This window comes from Pseudorca crassidens, chromosome 15 (genome assembly GCF_039906515.1).
Source record: "Pseudorca crassidens isolate mPseCra1 chromosome 15, mPseCra1.hap1, whole genome shotgun sequence".
Lineage (NCBI taxonomy): Eukaryota > Metazoa > Chordata > Mammalia > Artiodactyla > Delphinidae > Pseudorca > Pseudorca crassidens.
In genome coordinates this window covers 62501684-62517724 of record NC_090310.1, presented here as the reverse complement: position 1 = coordinate 62517724, position 16041 = coordinate 62501684, and the positions used below count along the sequence as shown (strand labels likewise).

Here is a 16041-nt window from a genome sequence, read left to right as displayed (position 1 = left end):
TCCAGAGCCTGTGCTCCACAACGGGAGAGGCCACAACAGTGAGAGGCCCGCATACTGCAAAAAAAAAAAAAAAAAAAAAAAAAAAAAGTCCATCCAATCACTCTTTCAAAGGTAGCCTGTTGAACTATTTTAAAGTTTTTGAAATCCCATAAAAATCTAGCACACTCCTCTCTCTCTCTAGCAGTTAGCAGACCCAGAGGCAGCCGGAGTTGACTATAAAGTACACTATTCTGGTGATTTGTTTTAACTATTTCCTTTAATTTTCAGTTTCCCAGAACACTTAGCTATGTTGATATGAGGCAATTCCTTCTAGGTGATCCCTTAAATAGTATATAAACTATGCCAACACAGATAAAGCATAAACAGTATAATGTGAATTATTGTTACCTGCACCTCTTACTTCAATAATAAGCATGGTGTCAGCTTTGTAATCCAAATAAAAGGAATTAAATATGGGAAAAAAAAAGAATGCATATTCCTGGACTCCCTTCCAGACCTATTAAGTCAGATGACCTGATGGACACCCCACTCCATGACCTGTCAGGCCTGGGATTTTTACGAACTCAGCCGGACTTGATGAGCTAGATGAATCACAGCCCCTTGGGTGGGAGCAACCTCACGTTCACTCCTTCCGTGAGGCCTCTGTTGCTCACGATGGGCTTGGCCCTGTCTCTGGAAGCATTCTCTCTGATTACTCAGCATTGTCCACTTCCTGCCCAGGCAGGGAGCAGAGACTTTCTTTTCTGGATCACCTTCAGAGAAGGAACAGAAAACTAGGGGCTTCTGCTCAGCCTGGTGCGGCAGCATCGTGGAGTGGACACAAGCTTGGGGGGCCCAGCCCCGACACGTGCTCTGCCATGTGAGGCCCTGGGCGAGCCACTTTAGTGGCTCAGTCTCCTTGGTTATATGTGGGGATAATACCACCTGACTCAAAGGGTTGCTGTGAAGGTAGGAGAGAAGGTGGGGAGAAGTTTAGCCCAGCACTGGATCCTCAACAGGGGTCATAAGAACTGTGAGTGCCCATCATCGCTGGCACTTGTCCAGAGCCTGAGCTCGAAAGCAGCTGGCAACACCAGAACAGACCGACAACGACTGATGGGGTAGGCAAATCCAGAATGGTGCTCCCAGCTGTAGGAAAATGGACCCAGGCCGAGTGGTACCGAGGGCACAGTGGTAAAGGCAGGGAAAAGGGAGCTGTCCAAGACCCTGGGGCTTGGAAGAAGACACTATGGATTAAGAACCACCTCTGGGCCTCAGTTTCCCCACTTGTCCAACAGCCAATCCCTCCCAGTCTGCAGGGCTGTGGTGTGAATGATGAGGGCTTCGTGATTCTGTGGAGACATGGTCAACACAAGGATGCAATTGGGAGTGGGTTTCTACAAATGGGCTCTGAGCAGGTGGGAGGCAGCAGCTGGGATGGACGAGGCTGGAAGCTACTTTCAGCTCAGTTTGCTGAATCACTTTTAGGGAGTTTGAAGCCAGAGGGTGTGTGCAGAGGCAGAGAGAAGGCCTGAGGCGCTAAGCCCTTCACTCCAGCCTGGCATCTGCCTTAGGAGCTCAACCAGCAGAATGCAGTGGTTAAGAGTATGGACTCTGGAGCCAGGCTTCCTGAGTTCAACGCCTGGCCCTGCCACTGAGCTGTGTGACCTTGGCAAAGTTACTTAACTGTTCTGTGCAACTGTTTCCTCGTTTGGAACACTATAACAATATCTTTCTCATAGGGATATTAAGAGGATTATACGAATGCTTGGCACCCTGTAAGCTTAACTGCAGCTTCAACTCCAAGTAGGAAGTCTGTAGACTGATGTCTTTGTTATCTCGAGAAAAGAGGGGCTGCTGGGTAACACATGGTAAGAGTCAAGCAATCTGGCCGGTGTGAGCCTGCCTTGAGGGCAGGAGTCCCGACTTATCGCCTTCGCTACACTCAGGCCAGGCTTGGGGCCTGGGAGGCAGCTAGTAAATGCTTGCGGGACGCCTCTGAATGCGGGCTTTTGTAGCAGGCAGAGACTCCTTCCGGCCCTCGATGGCTCACGCCAAGCCTAAAGGCCGCTGCTTCCTGCTGGGAAATCACATCCTGGTGCCCTCCTCCCCTGGGGGTGAAGGCAAGGGTCAGTGAAACAGGTGATGTGGCCTCGCCCCCCTGGGGTGGCAGAACCTTTTCGTCTCGTCTAAAGGTCATCTGGGTGGGATATGAACTCAAGAGGTGATAAAAATAAGCTGTGGTTCCCTTGGCAGGAAGCGTATTGGCATGGGCTTGAGTCTTGGTGACCGTACAAGGTGAAGGCAGGCTGTGAGCCCTCGCCTTCCTCCAAAACCTCAAGCTGTGCTATCTTTGCAGGGAGGCTTGAGGCGGCCGCGGGAAGTGGAAGGAATCCCACGAGCGTCTCTGCCTGGGCTACGCAGCTCCGGGCTCAGCTTCTACAGCCTCTCAGCAGGCCTCTCCTCCGCCAGTCCTCGGGAGACCACAGGCCCACCAGAGAGGGTGCCCAGGCCCCTGTCTTTAAGTTCCCTCTCCCCCTCACTTTTGCCAGACCGGAAAGAATACCTGGCCGTGGAGTTAGACAGACCTGGGCTCAAAACTTCACTCTGCTCCTAGCAACTATGAAGCTCTCTGAGCCTCAGTTTTCCTGTCTTGAATCTCCAGACCTTGTTTGGATCCTGAGGCAGGTCTGAGTTGGTGGATACATATAAACAATTCATCAAAATCCTAACAACACTGTAGACCTCTCTGAGAAAATATTTAAGAAAATTCAATTTGACTGAAGAAAAGTCAATTTAATTCTTAGATCAACTACCTAAATAGCATGATTAAACTATGCCCTTCCCCTTTTCTACTAAAATTATTTTCATCTGATTCAGTTCTTTTCCATGTACATTTTACAGTAATGAGTTCTTTCATCCCAGCTCTTAGCCCGTATCAATTTTTTTCAGAGGACAGCTCGGACCCTGAATGGTGAGTACCCTTTATGCCCATGGCCACCCATTATTTTCATAAGGTCTAATCTTCCCAGGTCAAACTGTGTGCTCTAAATCTTATCAAGAAAATGATTCTTCTGTTAATTTTTAGTCACTAACAAATTTTACCATGTGCAGTTTTAGTTGCTTTGGTTCTATTTTCTTTGATAATTTCTAACAGTAAAAATTATGAATTGGTTAAAAGATAGACAACTGTTTCTTGGCTAATCCACGGGAAATTTGGGACATTGTTCCTCAGTTACTATTCTAAAAGGGAAAAAAAGGTCTCTGGTGTCAAAATGACACAGGCTCAAAATACCCTGCTCGTACTGATCGTAGGATTGTTGAGATAAAGTGAAATAATCAATTCCTCAGCACATGGCTGAACAAAATATACTGGGTTCTTGCACTCTGAGGTGGTGGCTGGGCTGTGGGGAGGACTGGGCTCTTAAGGCTCTTGTAGATGCTGGGGGGTAGGGGGAGATGGGCTAGAATTGGGGGGGGGGATCCAAACCAGCATGGGAAGTGACTGCTCCCACACCGGTCCACCAGGAAAGGACAGGTCTGTCCCTTGAGGAAGGGTGACTGGGTCCTGCCACTATCTTGCTGGGTCCTGGTCAGTCAGGCTCTCTGGGTTTCCACCCTAAAAGGATGGCGGGGCTGGCGGGAGTGGGGGCGCTAGAACAAGGCCTTGTGGGTGAAGGTAGGTGTAGTTGGAGACAACACTGAACTCAGTCCCAGCTGTGTGAATTCGGGCCAGCCGCTCACTCTCAGTGCGCTTGGCACTTGCTCTGGGCAGGTCACAGACATGCTCACTTGATCCTTCCCACGCCCCTACGAGGAGGTACCCGCAGCATCTCCATTTTATAGGTGAAGAAACTGATGCTAGGAAAGCTTGAGTAACTTGCACAAATAACAGAGCCTTGGTTCCAGGGCCATGTGCCTTTTGAGCCTATGCTCCTGACTTCCAGGGTCCTGCTTAGAGGAACGAGGCTAAACTCCCCCTGGCTCTGCACGCTTCCGCAAGGATCCTGTTCTTTCTCTCTGACTGTTCTGGGAGATCCCGCCTGCACTGTCAACGTGCACAGGCCTTCCAGCTCCTGGCCTGGCACCTCCCTCCTACACCCTCTTCCGGGTTTCCTACCCTTCGGAGTTGAGTCCAAGTTGTGTTCCTGCCTTCTGGAAACTTTTCCTGGTCTGCTGACCACCTCTGTGGTTCTCAGCCCGAGGCTGTACCTCCTCAAGAGACCAGATGGAAATAGACTGGGATGCTTTTGTAGTCACAGTGAGGGGCTGTGCTGGGGGCGCAACTCCCATTTGGTAAGCAGCCCCACCCGAGGACCAGGGGCTTAGACCCTTCATCCCCACTGAACTGACACAACATGCGGCAGTCTGAGCAGTGAAAAGAGGATGGGCTCTGGGGCCACAGAAACTTAGGTTTGAATCTTGGCTCTGCTGCTTATCAGCTGTGTTGTCCTAGCAAATTTCTTAACCTCTCTGAGCTTCAGTTTCTGAATGTAACAGATAATAATAATAATAACAACGGCTAACATTTACTGAACACACTGAGTGCCAGATACTGTGCTAAAAGCTTTCCACATGACCCATAAGGAAGGTACTATCAGTTTTCTTCACGTTCAGGTGAGGAAATTGAGCCCAGAGAGATTAAGTAAACTGCCCAAAGTCACAGGGCTATTAAGTGGCAGAGTCTGGATTCAAAGTCAGATAGTGAAATTCCAGAGCCTGTGCTCCTAACTTCTCTCGATACTGCCTCGCTCTCTTATGAGCTGAGACCACGTGTGAGAGGCCAGCTTAGTGCGTGTGCAGCAACTATGACACCTCGCAGGTGGCAAATGGCATCACTCTTCTCAGTACTGTGACAACTACCATGACATTACTGTTCACAAATAACTTTCCCAACAACCGTGGTGGGAAATACCCACTGGATATTCTTACCATTCCTTGTAAAGAAACTGTGGCCCAGAGAGGTTATGGTTCTTGTTCTAGGTCACCCACGGTATAACACAGGGGAAAGATTCCCTTGGATTTTACAGCCAGGATTCAAACCTGGCTCTGAATGACGCCAAAGGTCATGTTCTCATCCGAGACCCTGTACTTGCTCTTGCGAAAGCCGCTTCAAATGCCGCAGAGATGCCTTCTGACCTGATGGTGTGCGACAGGGCCAGGATTCCCAGCACGAAGAAATACATGGACAGCAAGAGGTTGATGTACTCCTGGGAGAATATCTGAGGCAGAAATACAAAGAGAAACAGGAAGTCAGGGTTGCCAGTGGCTATGAGGAAACCAGAGTCCACGCTTCTCTTCTGGAGTCGGGGAATGGTGTCAGAAAGACTCTCAAATGGTACTGGGGGGCCTTCTAGTTTCTATGGCAACAGGGAAAAGGGAAGGAACTTCAAGCCCTCAGATGCACCTCCCAAAGGAGTCTGTAGGTTTGCGCTTGGTGGCTCCATTATTTGCAGACAGGCAATATTGTGTGCGTGTCGAGGGTCCTGCATGGGGGAGGGGAGTCTGAAGTTCAGAGTCCCAAGAGAGCCGTCTGAACCTCAGAATGCACTCTTCCAAGCCTCCTTCTCTCTGCTCAAAATCTAGGGAGCCCCCTACAGCGGCCACACAGTTGAGTCATCTGCACCCTGTTCCATTCTCCATGCTCTTCTGGACGAGCCCTCCCCCAGTGATTCTGAAGCTCTGATGGCAGGCCCTCACAGCTGCTTCTTGGTCCTGTTATTGTTAGGTGAACCCAAGGAACGTTGTCTCTCGCAGGGCTAAAGCCAGTGGTCACATGTTGTTAATTCTGGACTTCAGGCAGGCTGCGCCATATGGCTCCATGGTTGCTGCACTGTCTTTTTTTTCATAAATTTACTTTTATTTATTTTTGGCTGTGTTGGGTCTTTGTTGCTGCATGTGGGCTTTCTCTAGTTGCGGCGAGTGGTGGCTACTCTTCATTGCGTTGTGGCGCGCGGGCTTCTCACTGCAGTGGCTTCTCTTGTTGCAGAGCACGGGCTCTAGGCACGTGGGCTTCAGTAGTTGTGGCACACGGGCTCAGCAGTTGTGGCTCACGGGCTCTAGAGCGCAGGCTCCGTAGTTGTGGCGCATGGGCTTAGTTGCTCCATGGCATGTGGGATCTTCCTGGACCAGGGGTCAAACCTGTGTCCCCTGCATTGGCAGGCAGATTCTTAACCACTGCGCCACCAGGGAAGCCCTGCATCGTCTTCTAATTTGTTACCGTGAGGCTTTCTAACTGGGAGGGAATAATGTGCTGTGGTGTGGGGTCTGGGGCCACTGGCCACTCTCAAGTAGGGACCTGTTTAAACCTCTGTCTGAGCCCCTCGATCTGCTGCTTAATGCCTCTCAGCAGCTTCCCTCTGCTCCCACGAGCTCAAGGCCCACATCCTCCCCCTGGCCTCTCGTGCTCTCGTGGTGACCACCACAGGCCTCCTCAGCCGCTCCTTCTCGTTCTCCGTGCTGTGGCCACACTGGCCTTGTTGTGCCACATTCCCACCCGCGGGCAGCCCATGTACATGCCTCTCTGCTGCCCAGGACGCTCTCCTCTCCTCACCCAGGTTGCCAAGCAGTTTTCCTTGACGTGACCTCCGTTAATTCAGCTCATGTTTACCGACTGTCTGCTACGTGCAGTGCATCGTGCTCAGCACTGGAATAGGCAGAGAAGTCCCTGCTCTCATGGAGTTCATGTGCCAGTGAGGGAGACTCTCACGAGATGAACACGCAATACACTGTCCGGTGGAGATGGGCGCTAAGAAGAAAAGCAAAGCAGGGCAAGGAGGCCGGGGGTGGGGGTGGGGCATCACACAGGTGGCCTGGGAAAGCCTCCGACACTGACTTCATTTAGGAGTAGAGCCCTTAACGAAGTAAGGGAGCGGCTGTGAGGATACCTGGGGGAAGAGCCTTTGAGGTGGAGGGAAGGGTGAGTGCAAAGGTCCTGAGGTGGGCATGCGTTCATGTGTGCAGGGGACGGTGAGGGTCTGTGGCCAGGAGCCAAGGTAGGAAGGAGAGTGTCAGGAGACGAGGCTGGGAAGGTAAGAGGGAGATGGACCTTGAAAAAGGCTTTAGCTTCGTCTGGGTAAGCCAGGCCGGTACTGCAGGGCTGAGGGCAAGGCTGTGATCTGATCTGATGGCCTGAGAGGATCCCTCTGCTGCTGTGTGGAAGGCAGACTCCACAGGGCAAGTCAAGGCCGACAGCCCAGCGAGTGAGCTGCATCCAGGAGGATGGTACCCTGGGCTGGGGGGCAGGAGGGATGTGATGAGCCGGGGTCGGATCCCCGATCAGCTCTGGACTAGCGAAGTGGGTTGTGCCCAGGGCTGCGTGCTGAGAGGAGGGAGGAACCCTCCTAGTTCGGCCGAGCAGTGAGGTGGGTGAGGTGCTGCTGTCTGAGACTGGGGCGTGGGCAGGAGCAGATTCTTCCTGCTCTTCTGGTGCTACAGACCCCGCCTTCACACCACTTTCTAGGACTGTCACTTCGCATTTATCTGTGTGACTGCTTGACCGATGTCTGTCTCCACCACTTAACAAGAAGCTCCCTGAGGGCAGGGGTGGGCCAGCTGTTTTCCTCACTGCAGTGTCCCCAGCACCCAGCACAGGATCTGGTGTGTGTTTGTAGAATGACCGAATGGACGAGCACATCAGTGGCTACAGTGTGAATGCTCCTACCCACACAGGTGTGTGGACCGTGTTTACCCGTGAAGACATGGTGTCCTCTCACACAGTGTTCTTTCAACGTGGGTCCTGGGGAGAAATTTCTCTCTGGCCACACCTTTGAGCTTCTAGTCGGCTTGACTGTGTGGACTATGAATTGTGCACCAAGTCTCACTTTCTTTGTGCTTTGGCTGCTAGAAAATCAGAGTCACGCCTGTGTCAGAGGCACTTCTGGCAAGAGTACAAGTCTTTAGACTTTAGAGCATGGGGTCTGGGTATGGTCCTCACCCAGAGCTTCACTGTCTTTTCCTATTTTATTTTTTCTCCTTTACCCCAGTTTCTTCCTTTATTATTTTTCTTATGCTGTTGGATTTAATTTTTATAAGTTGCCTCAAAGCAATCAGGTTTAAATGAGGTGGGATAAGGTAAATTTTATGATTTTGAGAAATGCAACCAACTCCAGTGCCCCAACCAGGAAAGGAGGAGGAAAGGGGCAGAGTGAGAGCCACTGTTAAGCAAACCACAACCAGCGGTCAGTCTGGAGTTTGGAAGGGATCTGGTGGCCGTGCTATCCAGGCAGCTGCCTTTCAGACATCTCAACAAGGACACTCTGGTGACTTGGGAGGAGGTATGCTGTGTCCTCTGGCACAAGGCAGGCTGGGGCTTACCTGCCTGGAGAGGAGGACAGGCTGAGCAACAGGCGTCCGGAGCCTTAAATAAAAATGTTCACACCCTCTGCTGCCAGAAAGTCCTTTCTGGGGAATCTAGCCTAAGGAGAGAATCCTAAATACTAAAAACGTTAGATGGTCCTGAGGCAAAGGCCTGGGTGTATATTCCTAGCACTTAGCACAGCAGAGACTCGAGAAATATCTGCAAAAGCCAAGTCGGAGGCAATGAGCTAGATGTGTACAGAGCCACAGAGAGATCTCAGGAGCACAGGGGAGAGGAGAGGGAACACAGGTCTACTTACGGAAACCAGACTCTCACTAAATACACACAGATACATTAACACCATATATTTTATAAAAAGAAACACATCCAAGGACACAAATCAAACGCATTAGGGCAGGTGCCTCTGGTGAAGGGAAATGAAGGTGGCAAATGGAGATGGGCATCAGGGTGAAGGTGGTGAAGGAAACAAGGAGGGGGCCCTCGCGTGGGCCGATGCCAGTGTGCTGTGAACCAAAGCATATGATAAATTCACCTCTTCTCCCGAGGTCCAGGAAAAAAAAAAAAATCAGTGAATACCTAATGTTATTTGATGCACTCTTACTTATAAGAGTAAAAATCAGAACGATATTTTCTGTTTAAAGTGAGGGGGATGCTATAAGTCAGTCGTGGTGTATCTGCTTGTGGGGATATTCTGAAATCATTAAGAAGAGCAGTTCTGATCCAATAATGAGGGAGTGATGGAACAGGAAGCAGGCGTTAAAAATTATGTTTCTGACTCACTCACAGACTGGTAAAAATAAAGAATTTTGATGCGAGTCAGTATAGGTGGGAGTACAGTGAAGCCAGCACACTTGTAACTGTTGGTGGAAATGTAAATTGGTACAATCAGAGGGATATGGCACCAACTACTCCAGATGCTGTTTGATCTGGTAATGCTACTGCAGATATACTTGCCAGATACTTACACGAGGATGCTCATGGCAGCAGTGCTGGGACATCCCACCACTGAATGCCCCTCAGGGGCACATCCACGAAACACAACCACAAGCAGCTGTTACAAAAAATGAGGTAGCTCTGACTGTGTGGATACAAAAATATCTCCCTGGTAAGAACCATATGTTCGATACATATATTTGTTTTAAAATTGTTACCTAAATGTAGACCTATGCATAACAGAATGAGGCACAAGGAACTACGCTGGGGAGAGGACTATGGCTCGTTTGCACCTTCCCTTAGATTGAAAAAAATTTTCTTAAACTATGTTTATGTATTTTTAAAATGTGAATTAAAAGTTATCCTTGAGGAGGGATTTCCCTGGTGGTCCAGTGGTTAGGACTCTGCGCTTCCACTGCAAGGGGCATGGGTTCGATCCAAGGTCGGGGAACTCAGATCCCATGTGCCGAGCAGCGTGGCCGGGGTGGGGTGGTAGTGGTGGTGAAAGTTATCCTTGAGGAATTTTCAATGACCAGGAAAAAAGTGCTTGTAATGTATTATTAAAAAAAAAACAGTTATAAAATGATTACCATTAGGTTAAAAATACGATTATGAAAAGCCTGAAAGGAGATATGCCAAAACGTTAATAGTGATTACCTCTGTGTATTTTTCCCTCTAAGTTTTCTGCATATATTACTTTTATAATCAGAAAACAGTACATGTTATATTAAAAAAAAAAAGTTTGAGAGTTTGCAGTAACATGAGAAAATGCTCACGATGTAATTAATGTGAAGTGAGAAAAGCAGCTACAGGACTGAATACACCACATGTTCACAGCTATGGAGGAACCATGCACAGGGAAAAGCAGAGGAAGGACACACCTCCAAAGGGACTCTGTGACTGTCTCTGGCAGGGGGGTTTTGGATGGCTGCTGTTTTCCCCTTTTTACTTTTCTGTGTTTTCCAGGTTTTCAACACTGAGCCTGTGTAACTTTTATTGGGAAAATAAACCTCGATAAATTAAAAAAAAAAAAAAGCAATTAGTATGGTAGAGGTATGTCCGAGACATAGCTATACCCCACCCCAATATGAAGAGTACAATGAAACCAAACCGGTATCAGGAAAACAAAACAGAAAGCTCCTCGAAGAAGGGAAATAAAGACTGGTGGGAAGGGGCCCCCGACATCACAGTGGGGTCTCTGGGTAGTGGGCCTAAGGGTAAATTGTTATTTTTCCTGCTCTTTATTTTCTATAAATGAACATTCATGTCTTCTGTGATGGGAAAAATAAAACAAAATCAAATAAAGTTATTCAAACCGAATGCTACAACAGGTGACAAAAGACTTACTTTGAAAAAGAGGTAGAGCCCCAAGAGCGTGCAGCTGGCGATGATGGGGAACCGGGCAGCGTCCCGGCTGGTGATGGTCTCGGGCATGTCCGAGGCATTCTAGACGAGAGAAGAAAGGCCCTGCTGAGTGCGGGGAGTGCTTCTGGCCTCTGAGGGTTGGATGCTGGCAGGAATTTGGTGCCCCAACAGCTCGTTCATCTCCTTCCCCTCCTGCCATCACTGAGTTGCCTCAGGGCTTTGCAAGTGCTGTTCCCTCTGCCCAGGCTGCGGACCACCCAACCTGGGGCAGGACGCTCTGATCCCATCGTCTTGCTATTGAGGAGACCTGCACTCCAACAGGGACAGTTCCTGGGAGGACCCAGGGCACATGCGGCAGAGGCAATGGGTACATAATAACTGAAAGAGAAAACCCTGGACACTGGTGACGAGAGCGCAGTTCTGGGCCTCGCGAGGACTACCTCCAGTTTTCTTATGGATTAGCTGAGATGTAAATATGATCAGTCTTTTATCCAGTAGGCAGTGAATATTATGAGTGGAAATAAACCAACAACACACAAAACTTAACAATGGCTAAAACCGAGTATGGGAAGACACCAACTGCAAGGAGAAGCAAATCTGGACAACACTCAACTCAAGAAGTGTGACTGCGAAAACTGAATCTGGTCAGAGTAAAAGCCACCTTTAAATTCACACTGGCAGATGCAATAGTTGGCAAGAATGTGATCTAGGTAAAGAGCTGACGGAGGATAAATATTTACATGAAAAACAACTGAAGGCAATCAAAATCATTTCAGTATTATCAAAATGGAAAAAAGCTGGAAATAGAGTAACACTGCAACATAGAAAATTAAGTCAGCTCCACAGAATTCGTGACAGAAGACTTTCGAATGCAAATCCATCATCATAGTAGTATAATTCTGGTTTAAATTTATATTAAAAATGTTTTTTAGTCAAGTGGGGAGGCCCTTAACCAAACCCCAACATATGCATGGCTGAGGCGGCCCAGGCACAGGGCTGAAGGGAGACCCGCCCTTGTGGAGGGACCAGGTAGCTCTGTGTGAGTCACTCTCTGGCACCTTTGCTGGGAGTGGGGTGGCATGGGTGAGCAACAGTGACATGGAGAGGCAGGGTCATCTTCCTTCCCTCTTCTCTCCCAGCCCTTGGTTTCTGCTTTTGGCAGCACTGTGCTGTGGGGTCTGGGCAAATTCATCGCCCTCTCTGTGTACCTCTATAAAATCATATTTCCTGTGTAGCAGCAGGGTGGGCACAAAAATAAATGAGCTCCTGACCATAAAGAGTTCACAGGCAGGTAGGCCAAGACCTTGACATGTAAACAGAGTATCACCGCATACTGTGACATGTGACAGAACAGAGACACGCATACTGCGGTGGTACGTGGCCTGAGCGCCCAGTGGTGGAGGGAGGGCTCTGATGTCAGCAGGTCCAGCTGCACTCCCAGCTCTGCTTCTTTCCAGGTTTGGGACCTTGGGGAAGTTAACTTCCTTCTCAGAGCCTCAATTTCCTCAGCTGTAAAATGGGGTGACAGGATTTGATGATTTTTTTTTTTCCCACAGCACTGGAAGTACTTGGGTTGTGCCTTGAGCTTCCTACAAGTTGTATAAACTATTTGTATTATTCTTATGTAGAAGGGAATCATGAGAAAGCAGACAGGACACTACTTTCGCAAGGCAGCAGGGGAGTGTCAGAGGTGGTTAGAGCAGATATCACTTAAGCAAGGCCTTGAAGGCCAACCATAGGGTCTGGTATGTAGTCGAAGCCAGATAAACGCTGACTAAGTTGAGGAGTTTGCTTTGTGTACGAGGAAGGGAAGCGCTTACCAAGCAGAGGGGCCTGTAGATGCAGGCAGGGCACATGGTATGAGAACATTCACGGACTCTGGCTTCACCTACAAACCAGTGTTACCACTCATTTCCACAGTCATTTCAATTCAGCCCAGGATCCCGGGCGGGAAGAGGCTTAATATTATTCGATGACAAACCAGGCTGGACAGATGTTCCATCACACAGAGGAATCTGGTCTCCTCTGTGGGTGGCTACTGGAAATATCCCACGTGCAATGTTGAGTGAGAACAGGAGACTTGAAATCTGACCAATGATGACAGTAACACGGATAACACTTACTGAGAGCTTTCTAGGTGCCAAGCATTGTTCTAGGTGCTTTACATGATTTCATCCTCACAGTAACCCCAGGAAGCAGGTACTTTTAATAGCTCCACTTTACAGATGAAGAGACTGAGGCTCAGAGAGGTGACATAACTTGCTTTAAGGTCACACAGCTGACAAGTGGCAGAGCCAGGATTCACACTGAGGCAGTCTCGTTCCAGAGCCCAAACTCTTGGCTATTACCCCCTAGACGTCCTCTACCTTTTCTATCTGGAAATTTCTGCTGGAAAGTTGTGACAAGAAGCTCAGGGAGCCTATGACCTTTCTGAGGAACAGAATCCTGAAGGCAACAGAATCTTTGTAGTTGGAAAAATACAAAAAGTTGTCAGGATTCTCCACTGATTCAATTTGGATTTTTAAACTAGACGTTCTTATGCAAATGCAATGGCTCCTGAAATGCAAAACATACTTGGGGGCGGTGGGGGGGGGTTGGGAACTGACACAAAGAGCAGAAATAAATTCAGCTTCCAGTGACATTCTGCACGCTCAGTTATCAGGGCGGAAGCAAAAGGAGCGAGGGAAGATGGCTCGCTCAAGTCGTTGGCTCAGCTGGAGCTCTGGGAGTTCTGCTTCCAGGCCATGCCCTAGAAAGGATCTGGAATTCGTGGGCCATTCTGTTACCCCAGGGTCTCCTCTCCTCACTGCCACGTGCACTCACTCACCTGAGCATCTCCTGAACTACCCCCACCCCAGCCCTTTGCCCCTACTGCAGTCTCCACTAGCACCACCTCACCAGCCCCCTTCCTGCCTGTCACCTCCCCTATCAGGAGCTCTTTCTGAAGGACCTGATCGCAACCCACAACAGCTCAGAAACCTCTGGAGAATGGATTACCAAGCAGCCATCAAACAAGAACTGAGGTCACTGCAGGTGGGAGTATAAACTGGTACAACCTCTATGGTGGATAATATGATAAAATCCGTCTAAATCAAACATGCACAGAGCCCTTGACCCTGCAAATCGATTTTAAGGAATTTATCCTACAAATACACAGAAAAGTGTAAAGAAACAAATGTATAAGGAGATTAATTTCAGCATGGTTTGCGATAGCAGAAGACTGACACACCTAACTGACCAGTGGAGGACTCCAAATCAGGGGCCCTCACACTTGGGCTCGCATCAGAATCGCCAGGAGGGCTTGTGAACAGATCTGCGTTTCTAACAAGTTCCCAGGTGATAACTGATGCTGCTGGTCCTGAGATTACATTTTGAGAATCATGGCTGGGGGGTACAGGTGGACACCACACAGCTGTTAAAGAACACAACCGTGTCATGTGTACTGACATATTGGATCTCCAACATGTAAGTGGTGAAAACAGCAAGGTGTAAAAAAGAGTGTATCTATAACAAAATGTAAGTTATGTAGCAAAAAATGGGGGGAAGCATATGCTTATTTATTTGTAAAGGCACAGAGGCTCTGGATGGATAGCTAAGAAACATGTAACAGGGGCTGCCTCGGGGGAGGGAAACTGGGAAGCTGGGGTGGGAGGGAGATTTCACTTTGTCCCCCTGTACCTTTGGAATTCTACACCTTGGGCGTGCGTGACCTACCCTCCCCGCCATAAAACAAGGTACATCTACATGTACTGACATAGGAAAATGACCAAGACATACTGTTAAGGAAAAAAAAAAGAATCAAGTTTCAGGGCAATTATGTACCGCAAAATCCCACTTTTATATGTATGTGCACACAGGCGCATACATGTTTGTATATATGCAGAAAAAGGTCTGGAAGCTGGCACACCAAACAGCTAACTGGGTCACTTCCACAGAAGTGGTACTGGGGGGGCGGGCTTTTCCTTTATACTTCTGCGTTGCTTGAATTTTTACAAATGCAAACATGTAGTAACTACGAAGATTAACTGGTGCGTTGCCCTCAGGATTCTGGACCTCAGAATGGCCGCAGGATCCTAGAGCATCTTCCTGTTACATCACCCGAGTACCTGTACTGGGCTCACATCAAACTGCTCACTGCCTCCTGGAAAACACCTGTGGGCCCACGCCTCCCTCTCCTCCTGTCCTGCCTGCTGAGCTATCCACCCTGCCAAAGATCACTGCTGCCACCTCTAGCAGTCGGCTGGTCACACAGCTGTTCCTCCTTGGTGACTGCGCTCTGTGAGGGGAGGGCTTGGCCTTCTTTGTCTTGGCACCCCTGGTACCCAGCCCAGAGCAGGAACCCAGTCCAGCTGGCTGAGGGGCTCCTCTGAGTTACAGGCCAAAGGGCTTTGAAGCGATGATGAGTAGCTGTTGCTGGGATTTGCCCCCTTCTGGGAACAGAGGTCTCTGACAGGAATGGGCACTGCTCTCAGATGGCTCTGCCTATGGCTACTTCTTCCCAACACACTCCTGGACTTCTCCTCCCATGATTTCACAACTCGCCCTTTCTGTCATGGACAACTTGCCCCCAGGGAGAATTCTGTCCTCACATGCCCTCTCAGCTGGCTGTGGGGGGTCTAACACTAGCGGGAAATCAAAACTCCTGGGCCCCCAAGCTAACTTTTCTCTCTTTGGCAAATGATTAGAGAAACAACTCAGGGTAGAAAAAGGGAGTCGTTTGGCCTGTCCTCTCCCTAGGCCACTCGTATGGGTCTTCAGAGGCACCTGCATCAAGGAGAGCCCCGGACTAGGACCAGGGACACCTGGTTCTGCCCCTAATTGGCAGAGAAGTCATTTCTTTGACTCTCAGTTTCTCTGTACAATGGTGTTAATAAAACTGGCTCTGCCTGTCTCACTCAGTTGCTGGGAGAATCAGAGGGCGAAGGCTTGTAAACTTTAGAATACCCTGGTTACTGGTGGTGGGAGGCTAAGGGTCAGGCTGTTTGCAATTCCATGCACAGTCTTCCAGCACCCCTGTCTTGCCGGAGATGCTGGGGAGAGGTATTTAGATGCTTCAGTAGATCGAAAGCTCTCTTCTATCCCTACCCTCTGCTCCAGCCACTCCAGACTTTCCACCATCAACTAAACTGCCTCGTACAGCTGCTTTCCTGGTTTCCTCTGCCTCGAATGTCTTCTGGGGGAAATTCGACCTCTACCTCAAGGCTCCAGCCCACCTCCAGCACAAAGCCGCCCTGCCCTGCCCCAGGTGTGTTCAATCTTTCTCCCTAAAGCCTGCAGCACTACCTGTACCACAATCACAGATCTCGTTATTCCTCTCTCATCCAGACACCTAAACTCCTTGGTGACAGCGCTCTGACCCACTCATCTTTGCAGCATCCGTCTGCCCTGGACAACAGTGGAGGTTCAGGAAATTCTGTTGTCTGGAAGGCGTTTTCTGAAGAGGT

General features: G+C 49.2%; 1 protein-coding gene and 1 long non-coding RNA gene across 11 annotated transcripts in view; both read right to left on the bottom strand.

The window, feature by feature from the left end:
* Nucleotides 1-16041, bottom strand: part of HM13 (histocompatibility minor 13) — a 41346-nt gene that overhangs the window by 23337 nt on the left and 1968 nt on the right. For 8 of the 10 annotated variants that reach the window (XR_010935201.1, XR_010935202.1, XM_067707748.1 and 5 more), the window contains exons 2-3: nucleotides 10580-10678; nucleotides 5119-5201 (exon numbers count right to left, since the gene is read on the bottom strand). Coding sequence is in view for 7 of the 10 variants with exons in the window: in XM_067707748.1 (XP_067563849.1) it covers nucleotides 5119-5201; nucleotides 10580-10678 (182 nt within the window). In the remaining 3 variants the exon portion in view is untranslated. Of the gene's footprint in view, nucleotides 1-5022; nucleotides 5202-10113; nucleotides 10271-10579; nucleotides 10679-16041 lie in introns of those variants that run through there. The other 2 variants (XM_067707754.1, XM_067707755.1) reach the window with 2 other exon arrangements.
* Nucleotides 8629-10107, bottom strand: LOC137207671 (uncharacterized). Its single transcript, XR_010935203.1, has 2 exons — nucleotides 9265-10107; nucleotides 8629-8802 (listed from the first exon to the last, which is right to left on the bottom strand). It is a non-coding gene; the product is annotated as an uncharacterized lncRNA (long non-coding RNA).